We start from the raw sequence: 13,440 nt of genomic DNA, 5'->3' as shown, positions 1-13,440 counted from the left end.
AAAAGCAGGGTTTAGACTATATCATCTCTGAGGTCCCTTCTAATCCTAAAATCCCTTTTATTCTAGGATAGGATTAAGAAGAAGAATGCTTCAAGAACAGTATGAGTAGGCATTTCATTGATGGAGGTTTCAACTACTTTGGGCCTTAGTAAACAATTTCCATGGTTTCCTGCAGCTGAAAAAGAACAGTCACAAAGGGGTCAACTTCCTGGTGAAGAGCCTCTACAAACTTTACTAGACTAGTGCTCAAACAATAGACTGCACATTCTTTCCCTCGTACTGTACTCAAAACCTGTGGTTTTCTATTGCTGGTGTTGATTTCAGGGATCTAGGATTATCTCCACACCAGGACAAACATCAGAATAAAGTCTTAGATAATGATAATAATAATAATAATAATAATAAGTGTATTGTCACCAAGAACATAACATATTTTATGTGATACTCATCACAACCTGGGCATAAAAATATTCATTCTGTTTTAGAGATGAATAGACTGAGAAGGTTAGAGGGCTTGAGGGATTTGTCCAAGGTCACAAAGACATTAAAGGGCTGAGCCACGACCCAAACCCACACTATCTGATTCCAACTTCAGGGTGCTTTCTATTGCATGTTGTTGTGCCATTGGCCTCTGGAACACAGAACACAGAAGATGAGAGGATGAGGACAAAGTTTTTCATCAGATGCTTTTTGAGTCTTGAAGAGTGTGATTTCTATAGGGATGTGTGGCATGCCAGAAAGTATTGTAAAAGCAGGCTTTTTATATTTTATCCATTGAAGAAAATAAAGTAATTAGCCACATGGAAACCAAAATATGAAAGGCTTACTGGAAAGAACTTATTGAGAGTCAGGAGAACTAGGTTCATAGTATTGTACTCTGGTATTGTAGACTGCTCTGTAATATGGAATAGAATTGTACAATCTTCTCCTTGCTTAGAAAACTGAGACCCAAATAAATCAAGTGACTTGCCAAAAGTAATAAAGTTGCAGGATTGGCTCTATCACTAATTAAATACGTAATTTTGGGCAACCCATTTAGGCATAATAATCCTTAGTTTCCTTTTCTGTAAAATAAAGAGGTTGAATTTATTGCTTTCTAGGGCTTCTTCCAGCTCTAAATTTTATAAAATGTGGCTAAATTTTTTCTCAACTTCTTAATGCAGTGGAGAAAGAATCATCTTTACACAGACCCTGTTGTTCCCACTCATTGTTTAGGGTGTTTTGTTGTTTTTTTTTTTTTATCAGTAGTTTCTCCCTCTGAAGTTTTTTTTTTTTTTTTTGTGCTTATATGGCGTCCAAGGGTAAATAAGTTAATACTTGTGGAAAAATTGAATCGTGTCCACAGAGGAGTTTAGCTGTATTTTGATGATAGATTGGATGGATAAACTGAGAACTATGAAACTGCGGCTTTTTGTAATAAAGTCTTCATGGCAAATCTTTTTTCTTCCTTCTGAAATTATAATTGCAACTTGTTTGGCAGTCACAGAACGTCTTGGAATGTACTAGTCATAGCAGAATTGCAGAGTGAATAGAGAGTTAATCCAAGAGTCTGAAAAACCTGGGTTCAAGACTCATCTTGTATATATATATTGATTGGGTGACCCTGAACAAAGTTATTTAACCCCACAGAGTAACTCTCTTGACTATAAGTTGTAGAACAATTACTAAATAACATTGATTAAAGGCACCTCTCCACCAGGAGCTCCCTGACCCTGTGAAAAGAGAGGTGTACAATGAAAAAATTACTCAATTTGAATCCTAGCTCCTCTGTTTACTAACTGCATGAACTTGGGCAAATCACTTTCGGCTCTCAGTTACTTCCTCTGTAAAATTCAGGAGTTGGATAGATTTTGTTTTTAGTCCCCTTTGCCTCTAAATTCTATGATTCTCTGACTTTTCTAGATTGGGGGAAAGGCATCAGCTTTCACAGCCTTTCAGGGATGATTTTGAAAAGATTTCTCTAATTTTTGCAAAGTTGGATTAGATGACTTCTGAGGACCCTTTCAACTTGAAGATTCAGTGAGTTAAAGAACTGACCCAGAGGACAGAAAATCAGTTTACCAACAAACATTTGTTAAATATTTACTTTTGCCAAGCCCTATGCTAAGTCCTAAGGATATGATAAAGGCAAAAACATAATCCCTACCCTCAAAGAGTTTACATTTTAATGGGGGAGACAACATATAAATGTACAAGATACATTCAGTGTATCCATTTGGAAGATAATCACAGATGGAAGGCACTACTAGGAGACAGTAGATCTAGAGTGGAGGGAACCATGAGGGTAACTGGGGAAATCTTGTAGAATGTAGGATTTGAGTTTTGAAGGAATAGAAGATAGTGATGAAGGTGGAGCACTTTCTGTACATTGGGGAGAGTTAATGAAAAGCCACAGATTTAGGAGATGGAATATTATGTATAAAGAAGAGAAAGAAGGCCAATATCTGTGTTTTATAGCATGTAAAGAAAGTAAAGGGTAAGAATATTGGAAAGGTAGGAAGGGGCCAGGTTTGTAAAGGGCTTTAAAAAATAGTAATTTTATATTTGTCCTGGAATTAAGAGGGAACCACTGGAGTTTAGTATGGTAAGATCTATACTTTAGGAAAATCTGTTTGACAGATGAGTGAGGGGGGGCTTGGGGTGGGCAGGGGTCTGACTCAGGGAAACTAATTAGGCTATTGAAATAGTTTAGGTATGAAAAACTGGTCTCTACCAGATTAGTTGATATATAGATACATATTTATACAGGCAGGCAGCTAAGTGGCACAGTGGATAGAATGCTTGGCCTAGAAGCGGAAGGACTCATTTTCTTGAGTTCAAATCCGACCTCAGACTTACTGGATGTGTAACCCCAGACAGAGCACTTTACCCTGTTTGCCTCAGTTTCCTCATCTATAAAATGGGAAACCATTCAGTATCTTTGCCAAGAAAAAAGTCCAAATAGGGTTATGAAGAACTGAACATGACTGAAAACAACTAAATAATTTATATACCTACACATACATGAGTACATTTGGAATTGAAGAAGGGGAGAGAAGCCACATGATCACCAAGATGGCAAAACAGTTGTTTTCTTCAAAAATTTTAAGTCAAAGTCATCAAAAAGAAAGAAATTAAGCACAGGTTATTGAGTAATTATAGATGAATCCATAAAATAAGATGACAGGATCTTCCCATTTGAGTAAAAAACTCATGAGTTAATTCCAAAGAACTTTAACACTTTAAAACAGTGTTTTCATTCAGTACCTCTATTTCCAACTAACTTCACAAGCCCACCAGTCAACACGAAGAAGCTCTGAGAGTTCTGAGTAAGAGTCCTCCATGGCAGTGCCTCTGCTTAAGTTCCACAAAAAGTACTAGACATTAATTTTGCCTTGCTATGCAAAACAAAGGAGAAGAGACAAAAGAACTGAGACAGAGCAGAGGATGTGTGGTACAACACATTGGAGCCATAGGCTGAAGGGGAAAAGAGCATCCAGCCTGAGTAAAAGGGGATGAGAAACTCGGGTGGGACCAGGCCTTTCTTCCTAGAAGAGATCTAGCTTCAGCCTATCCACATATATCCCAATGTAAAGAGGCTGAGAACACATAGCAAGACAGCTTTAGAGGGCTTTTCCTCAGTGGAAAGGGGAGGGGCCAAAGAACATATAATGGAGAATACAAAAGAAAAAAACTAAAGTAGCAAGAGATCTAGGGAAAAAGCCAAAATTAAAAAAAAAGTTTTTGTACAAACAAAACCAATGCAACTAAAATTAGAAGGGAAGCAACAAACTGGGAAAAAATTTTTATAACAAAATTCTCTGATAAAGGTCTAATTGATGAATCAAATTTAAAAGAAATTAAGCCATTCCTCAGTTGACAAGTGATCAGTTTTCAGATGAAGAAATCAAAACTATCAATAATCATATGGAAAACTATTCTAAATCCCTTCTGATTACAGAAATGCAAATCAAAACAAATCTGAGATATCACCTCACACCTCGCAGAATGGCCAATATGACAGTAAAGGAAAATAATAAATGTTGGAGGGGATATAGCAAAACTGGGGACACTAATAATGTATTGCTGTTGGAGTTGTGAACTGATCCAACCCTTCTGGAAGGCAATTTGGAATTATGCCCAAAGGGCTTTAAAAGAATGCATGCCTTTTGATCCAGCAATACCACTACTAGGTTTGCATCCCAAAGAGATTAGAAAAAATAGGAAAGGATCTGTTTGTACAAAAATATTTATAGCTGTGCTTTTTGTGGTGGCAAAAAAAAAAAAAAAAGGAAAATGAGGAGTTGTCCCTCAATTGGAGAATGACTGAACAAATTGTGGTATATGATAGTGATGAAAGACTATTGTGCTATAAGGAATGATGAGCTGCTTGATTTCTATAAGAACTGGAAAGACTTTCATGAACTGATGCAGAATGAAATGAGCAGAACCAAGAGAACATTATCCATAGTAACTAAAACATTTTGCGACAATCAAAAGTAATAGACTTTGCTACCGATAGCAATGCATTGATCCAGGACAATTCTGAGAGACTTATGAGAAAGAATGCTATCCACATATAGAGGAAGAACTGTGGGAGTAGAAATGCAGAAGAAAAAATGTGTTTTATCACTTGTTATATGGGTATATGGTTTGGGGTTTAAGTTTTAAAAGATTATTTTATTATAAAAATGTATAATATTGAAATAGGTTTTGAGTGATAATACATGTATAACCCAGTGGAATTGCTTGTCAGTTCTGAGAGAGGAGAAGGTAGTGGGGTGGGAGAGAATGTAAAACATGTAACCAGGGAAAAATATTTTTAAATTTGAAAAAAAAAAGATAAAGCCCAAAATTTAAAACTGGCATATAAAGAAGTAAAGTAAAAGAGAAGATCTTGTATATATAAGAATAGTCAGAATACCAAAGAAAAAACAGTCCCACTCTTCTTATCCTTCCTCTTTGTTCCACTTTTTTTTTCCTGTTGAGGTTAATATATTTCTATGAAAATATTTTTGTGTATGTTTAATGCTTCTTTCAGATGAATGAAGTTCATCTGATCTCTACTTTCTCCATCCCTTCTTCTATGTGTGTATACTGTTCTTTTCCTGTATTCCAAATATGAGAAATGGCATTTTCCACCTGCTTTTTCCTCTTTTCAACACAAGTGTATTCTTTTTACCCTTCCTTCATTTCTCCCCTTTTCATACCTCTTGAAAACCTGCAATTTTTCTTATTTATAACTCCCTTATTATCCTTTGGAAATATTAAATTTCATAAAACACACTTTTTTCTTTGTCATTAAAATATCATTATATCATTTTAAACCACTTCTGTATGTTCAATTTCTTTGCACTCTGATATTTATATTTCAAAATTCCTACCCATCTCTGGTCTTTTCATCATAAATACTTTAAAGTTTTCTATACCAGTCCATTTCCCCCACAAAGTATGTTGTAGGCTAAGTGAATCTTGCTTGTAAAGTCATATCTTTTGCCTTTTATAATGTTGTATTCCAACATCTCCTCTAATTTATAGTAAGAAATGCCAGATCATGCATGATCCAAACTATAAACCCTTGATACTGGAACTACTACTTTCTGAATTCTGTGATATTTTCTTTTGACAGAGATGCTGTGGACTTTGGCTATAACATTTCTGAGACTTTTCTTTTTGAAGTTTCTTTCAAGAGGTGATTGATGGATTCTTTCTGTCTTTATATGTTGCCCTCTGGTTCAAGTAGATGTGGGCAGTTTTCACTTATGATTTCTTGAAATGTATAATAACCAGGGTTTTTTTTAAACCTTCACCTTCCATCTTGGAGTCAATACTGTGTATTGGCTCCAAGGCAGAAGAGTGGTAAGGGCTAGGCAATGGGGGTCAAGTGACTTGTCCAGGGTCACATAGCTGGGAAGTGTCTGAGGCCAGATTTGAACCTAGGACCTCCTGTCTCTAGGCCTGGCTCTCAATCCACTGAGCTACCCAGCTGCCCCCTAACCAGCAGTTTTTTGATCAGTTTTCAGGGAGTCTAATGATTATTAAGTTACTTCTTTATCTGTTTTATAGACTCATTTTTTTAAAATGCCAAATGTCTTACAATTACTTCTTTCTTCAGCCTTTTGATTTTGTTCAACTGTTTCTTGCTGTTCCTTGGAATTGTTAATTTCTGTTTGGTCTATTTTAATTTTCAGTATTCATTATTTGAATAGAGTTTATCATTTTCTGTCCTAAGATATTTATACAACTCGAAATTCTTTCCTCTAGAACTTTTATTTCATATTTTATTTTGTGCTTCCTTTCTTCTAGGTATGTTGTCCGTTTATTTGTTTATTTTTTGAGTCTCTGCCTGTATTTGTTATGATATTACTTTTTTCAAACTTTGGATTTGAGGCATCTCTCAATATACAATAATTCTCTGTAGTGGTAGGAAGTTTAGCTTTTTTCCATTACATTCATTTCTATAGCTAAAGTGATTGTACTTGGGTTTTGTGTCTGAACCATGCCCCATCTCAAATGAACTTTTGGGTGGGTGCCCAGTCCATCTTAGTCTTGCCCTGAGTTTCCTGGATTTCTACATTGATCTCCTCTCCCAGATTAGGGCCTTCTCACCTTTGATGTTCAAAGTGTATATCTTCAGGGCCTTTATGATGTCTCAGTATTGAGTTTTAGGGGTTTTGGAACCCTAGGAATGTTACCTGGTCATTTTTTCTCTTGGTAGATTTAAAGATTCTCAATTTGGGATTTTCTTACCCGTTTTTTTTCTTCCTTCCTTGAGACCTCGTAGGATTCTTCATTCTTGCTGCTTTTGGACAAAGAATCTCTTAAGCTTCATGTATCTCTGGTTCTTCTCTTCTCTTATCACACTGGGAAGCTGGCAACTTGTTTTCCTTTGCTGGAACTGGGTTCACTGTTGAACACCATTCATATTGCCCTTGGACTTAAGGCTGTTTTTTTGTGCAGTTCTATGTTGGAAAAGTCACTTATTCTAATTTTTCACTGGATTTCTTGATACTTATCTAGGCTAGTGTAATTTTAATAATTTTCTTGAGTAAGTATGAGCAAGCTGATCTGCCTGCCTCCATTCAGGCAGCTGTCTTTGATGGAAGTCCTTTTGAATACAATAATTTTGGGTAATTTTTCTTTATTTTCTCAATTTGTTTTGAATTCCATATTTTTATTTTTTGTTTGTCAGCTTGGTTATCCTTTCTTTTTTCAAAAACTAAATTATTAAATGTTTATCTACTTACCTGGATACTTAAAATTCTAGCCTTTTGTTTAACAATAATAATATTCTAAATAAGAAGTGAAAAATGAAATAAATAAAGTTGAAAACTGTTTACAACTTTATTTATTTCATTTTTCACTTCTTATTTAGGATATTATTATTATTGTTTCACCATATACATCTCTATCTGTTGTTCATGTTTCATTATTGATGACCATTTTTATTCCATTTTGGTCTGCAAAGGATGTGTTTAATATTTCTGCTTTTCTATATCTATTTATGAATTCCTTATGTTTTAGCTTATGATAAATTTTTGCCTGGAGGGTCATAAATTTCATTCTTCCCTCTGATTTTTATTCTGTATGTACCTTTGTTTTAAATTTGCTTTAACTTATATGTATATACAACAAATTGTTGTGCCCTATTTTTTAAGCCATTCTGTAGGACTCTTCCATTTTAGGAGTGAATTTAGCCCATTACTATTCATAGCCATAATTGTTAAGGCTGTTTCCCCCTCTAATATTTTTATATTACTTCTTTGTTTCAAAATAAGCACTAAATACCCTTGGTCTGTTCTATTTAAAACATTCTTATCTCCTTATCCTCACTTTCACATATACACACAAAAGTCTTCTGCCCAGTCCCATCTTTCACACACATGAAAAAACACACACACACACACCTTCTTCAGAATAGTACCTGGTATTTGTTTTACTTGAAATAACTTATTCCCTGTCTCTGCCCAGATACCTACTCCTCACCTTACCCAAGCTAACACATATATCTTTATTTTTTTTTTTTACCATTATTTAAAGCATTTCCCTTGCCCAATTCAGTTAAGACTAGTTGAAATTTTTGCTCTACTTATGTCGCCTCTCCTCTTTGTTCAAATGACCTTTATCTGTGGTGCTCCATTCTTACCATTCCTTACTTCGTTCCACTAAATTGGCTTTATCTGATCTTTTTCTTGACTTTCATGTGTCATGTTCTCCCAGCATTCTCTCAGTTTCCTCAGACACAGCAAGGCTGCTAAGAACCAAAAATTTATCTCTATCAATCATATAAACACTGACTCATCCCTGGATCTTTTTAAATATACTTTTTTACATTTCTTAAATTTCTTTGATGAATTTGCATATCAAAATCACTTGTCACTTCTAATTTCCTTAGTAGGAATGATTTGAATTTGTCCCTTCTGCCGAAAAATTTATACTTATCTTCATAAGACAAAAAGGATGACTTCCTGACTTATAGACCGACTTCTTATGCTTTTCAAACTATTATTTTTCCCTGCCCCCTTTCTTTCATTACTTGTCACTTTTAAGTAGCTCTATATTGTTCATAATACTTTTCCTTGATATGTTTAAGGGCCTCTCATAACTTGTAAAACCCTTTCTTTAATGTTGAATATATCTCTTACTTAGTGACTATTTTAATGCATAATCTATACATTAGGTCTCTTCTCTGATTGTATCCTATGGATCCTATGAAACTGTGCTTTGTCCTATTTCAGATACTCTGGGCAGCTTTCTCATATGGTTTTCTGAAATATCGTATTTCCGTGGGTTTCATTATTATCTCTACCTAAGATCTAAAGATCTGTCTCCAACTAAAGGTATCTCAAATTCAATATATATAAAATACAGTTCTCCCATAAGTATGATCCATCTCCAATTTCTCTATTTTTATTAAAAGCATCATAATCACTCCACTTGGCAGTGTTGAGTATTCCTGAGTGGAGGAAGTATTACCTGATCTGAAGCCTGAAGTAAGTTAGCGATTCTAAAAGCCAGAGCTAAGGATGTAATGTATCCATGCCATTGTAAAGATGACATAGAGTTGACATGCATTTATTAAGCCCTTACTATGTGTCAGGCATTGTGCTATTGTTATCAAAGATGGAAATATGGAAGATAGAATATTGTATATGAGTAACAATAATCCAGTTTAATTAGAATGGAGAGTTTGTGAAGAAATGTATTCCATCTCATGTTATCATGACTCTACATAGACTGACTCCATATCTTTAATGCTCTCTTTCTTTAAACCCCTTAGAATTCCTAGGTTATTTTAAGGTTTATTTTATATGATATCTTCTAATAAAAGCCTGCCTTATCGCACTAGTTACTAGTGCTTGTTGCTTCCTTTGAAAATCACATACTTTTATTGGTTGGCATGTTATAACACCCTTTTCCCCAGAGAATGTAAGTTCTCTCCTTGAGGTCATTAACTACTTTTTTGCTTTGCTTTTTTTTTTTAAACCCTTGTGCTTTGGTGTATTGTCTCATAGGTGGAAGAGTGGTAAGGGTGGGCAATGGGGGTCAAGTGACCTGCCCAGGGTCACATAGCTGGGAAGTGTCTGAGGCTGGACCTGAACCTAAGACCTCCTGTCTCTAGGCCTGACTCTCAATCCGCTGAGCTACCCAGCTGCCCCCTGCTTTTTTATTTCTAAAATTTAGCCAGTGTTTTACATATGGAAGGTACTTAATAAATGTTTGTTAATAGGATTGCTTTTCTTACAACATTCCTTTGATGTTATACTTTTACAACATCCCATATAAGAAATATTTTTGATATTTTCTGTTTCACATTTTAGAGGGGGGATGATCTGGCTGGCATTTAAATTTCTTAACAGAACCCCTATCATATGGAATATCAGTGTTTTGAGAAATATTGTTTTGAAGTGCTGATTTTTAAGACTGTACTCTTTGTGAAGGATTCTATCTCTTGGTTTTTGGTCTCGCTGACTCATAGCCATTTTCCCTTCTCCTTGGAGCCAAAAAAGACAACTTTACCTTTGTCCTGAGGCTTTTGTCTTTCACTATTTTTTAACCTTTTTTTAATCTCTGAAAACCATGTTCTTTCTAAACTTTCTGGCCTTTCTGGTCCCTGAAATGGCTTATCTTCTTGGGTTCCAAGATATGTTGTATTTAAAATCTAATTGACTCTTTATTATTTTTGCTAATCCATCATCCTTTGAATAACTCATTTTTGCTTCTGATCCTTTTTTCTGTTCTATCCCTTTATTACACACAATACAAAGCATGTGCTTATAAAAAATTTATTAAAAATGCAAAAAATATACACAAATTCAGAAATGATGCAGTAAGGTTAGAACAGAAGTCTCTTGTAATATTTTTAAATTATTTCCCATTTTTCTCATATGTAACTTTTCTATACATATTTGTTAGCTTGTTTTCTCTCCCTTTGGGTTGTGAGCTCCCTGAGAGCAGGGATTGACTTTAGCCTTTTTTTCTATCCCTAGTGCTTAGCACATTAATTAGTCATTATTGAACATTAATAAATGTTTATTGATTGACTTGGTATTTCAAGACTAGTTCTCAGTAGAGAGACCAGGACTGTGTGTGTATATATATAACCTGTTTCCAGAAGAAAACAGTCCTCAGAACATAGACCCTTGTTGTCTCATCAGTGGTACTGCCTAATTCTTAGTAGGCTTAGTCACTGTGAATATCTTAGATTTCCAACATTTACTGTATAACAAAGAGAAATCAACAAGATGCTCTTTTCCTCCAGCAAATATATTCCTTTGGAAGAAAATTGGGACAAGGGAGCTTTGGAGTGGTCATTGAAGTTACAGACAAGATAACAGCTGTTAAGTGGGCCATGAAAAAAGTGAACAAAGAAAAGGTAAGAACTATCAGCGGGGCTCTTCTAAGGGCTGAGCTGTAGGCATACAATGCCATTAAAAACAATTAAGGGACATAAATAATTACCACTAATAATTTGACTTTTATATTTCATAATGTGGATTTGGGGAGATTAGAGTGGGAAAAACCCTGGTTTTAGAATCCAAGGATCTCTACTTATATTCCCAGCTCTGACACTTACTCCCTTTACTCATCTGTGGACAAGGCATGCGAACTCTCTGGGATTCCATTTCTTCATCTATAAACCGAGGACCTTGAAATAAAAGACTTCTAAGGTCCCTCTCAGATCTAATATATAATTTATAAACGAAAGGAGATGGAATAAATCAGAAAGCACAAGAATGAAAAGCAGGGAAGAACTTTCCAGTTCAGAGCTGGGAATATAAGTGGTAATTAGCTAAGCAACTCTTTTCAGGTAGACGACTGGATTCTAAAACTCCATCTTTAAAATGAGTATTTTATCATTATTTTTGTGTTTCTGTGCTTGTAAGGAAAAGTGAAGCCATTATTAATGTTAAAATGTATTGTCCTGGAATTGGTATGATACATAATATACTTAGAAACAAGCATAATTTTTTGCCTAGTAACTAAAACAAACTATAATTAATTTCCTTCCAACTCCATGAAAACTGGTTATAGACAATTATAATTGTAGAGTCAACAGTAAAGGAAGATACTAAAATCAAAAAGATTATTTCTGGTTGATAAAACCAGATATAATTTAAAATATCACTGGAAACCTTGTTTTTATATCTTATAATACCTTCTGTCTTTTGTTTGGTCATAAATTCTTCCCTTTTCCAAAGATATGCCAGGTAAACTATTATAACTATTCTGTATTCCCCTAATTTAGTTATGGTATACCTCTATATCTAAATCATATATCCATTTTGACCATATCTTGGTATGGGGTGTGAGACAATGGTCTATCCAAGGTTCTTCCATACTGTTTAACAATTTTCCCTGCAGTTTTTGTTAAATAGTGTTTTTATTCCAAAAGCTAGGACCTTTGGGTTTATCAAACATTAGGTTGCTAAGGTCATTTACCCTTGTATATTATGTATATAATCTCCACTGATCTATTGTTCTATTTCTTAGCCAGTATCAGATTGTTTTGATGATTGTTGATTTATAGTACAGTTCAAGATCTGGTACTCCTAGGCCACCTTCCTTCACATTTTAAAAAATCAGTTCCCTTGATATACTTGACTTTTTGTTCTTCTGAATAAATTTTGTCATTATTTTTTCTAGTTCTATAAAATAATTATTTGGTAGTTTGATTGGTATGGCACTGAATAAATAAATAAATTTGGGTTGAATTGTCATTTTTATTATATTAGCTTGGCCTACCCATTAGCAATTCATATTTTTCCGATTGTTTAGATCTGACTTTATTTGTGTAAAAAATGTTTTGTAATTGTATTCATATAATTCCTATGCTTTCCTTGGCAAGTAGATTCCCAGGTATTTTATATTGTGTAGAGTGATTTTAAGTAGAATTTCTCTTTATAACTCTTGCTGCTTGATTTTATTGGTAATATATAGAAATGCTGAGGATTTATGTGGATCTATTTTGTATCTTGCAACTTTCCTAAAGTTATTGTTTTCAAGTAGTTTTTTGGTTGATTCTATAGGATTCTCTAAATATACCATCATATCATCTGCAAAGAGTAATAGTTTAGTTTCCTCATTGCCTACTTTAATTCCTTTAATTCCTTTTTTTATTGCTAATGTTAGCATTTCTAATACAATATTAAATAATAGTGGTGCTAATGGGCATCCTTACTTCACTCCTCATTTTATTGGAAAGAGTTCTAACTTATCCTCACTGCAAATGATACTTGCTGAAGGTTTTAGGTAGATACTACTTATCATTTTAAGGAATGACCTATTTATTCTTATTCTTTCTAGTATTTTTAAATGTTTTTAAAACCCTTACCTTCTGTCTTGGAGTCAATACTGTGTAATGGCTCCAAGGCAGAAGAATGGTAAGGGTAGGCAAGGGGGTCAAGTGACTTGCCCAGGGTCACACATCTGGGAAGTATCTGAGGCCAGATTTGAACCTAGGACCTCCCGTCTCTAGGCCTGGTTCTCAATCCACTGAGCTACTCAGCTGTTCCCCTTTCTAGTATTTTTTTAATAGTAATGGGTGTTGTATTTTGTCAAAAGCTTTTTCTGCAGCTATTGACATAATAATATGATTTCTGTTAGTTTGGTTATTGATATGGTCAATTATGCTGATAATTTCCCTGATATTAAACCAGTCTTGCATCTCTGGTGCAAATCCCACTTGGTCATAGTGAATGCTCCTTGTGATATATTGCTGTAGCCTCCTTGCTAGTATCTTCTTAAAAAATTTTGCATCTATATTCATTAATGAAATTGGCCTATAATTTTCTTTCTCTGTTTTTGTTCTTCTTGACTTAGGTAACAGTACCATATTTGTTTCATAAAAATAATTTGGTCAGATTCTTTCTCTGCCTACTTTCCCAGATAGTTTATGTTGTATTTGGATTAATTGTTCTTTAAATGTTTGATAGAATTCACTTGTGAATCCATTTGGTG

General features: G+C 34.5%; 1 protein-coding gene across 1 annotated transcript in view; it reads left to right on the top strand.

Annotated features, from left to right (window-relative positions):
* STK33 (serine/threonine kinase 33) overlaps nt 1-13,440 on the top strand; it is a 217,884-nt gene that overhangs the window by 87,578 nt on the left and 116,866 nt on the right. The window contains exon 4 of the mRNA XM_044682102.1: nt 10,742-10,855. Within this exon, the coding sequence (XP_044538037.1) occupies nt 10,742-10,855 (114 nt within the window). The remainder of the gene's footprint in view (nt 1-10,741; nt 10,856-13,440) is intronic.

The sequence above is a fragment of the Gracilinanus agilis genome, chromosome 6, assembly GCF_016433145.1.
Source record: "Gracilinanus agilis isolate LMUSP501 chromosome 6, AgileGrace, whole genome shotgun sequence".
NCBI classification, from domain to species: domain Eukaryota; kingdom Metazoa; phylum Chordata; class Mammalia; order Didelphimorphia; family Didelphidae; genus Gracilinanus; species Gracilinanus agilis.
This window is presented reverse-complemented; position numbering and strand designations above follow the sequence as displayed.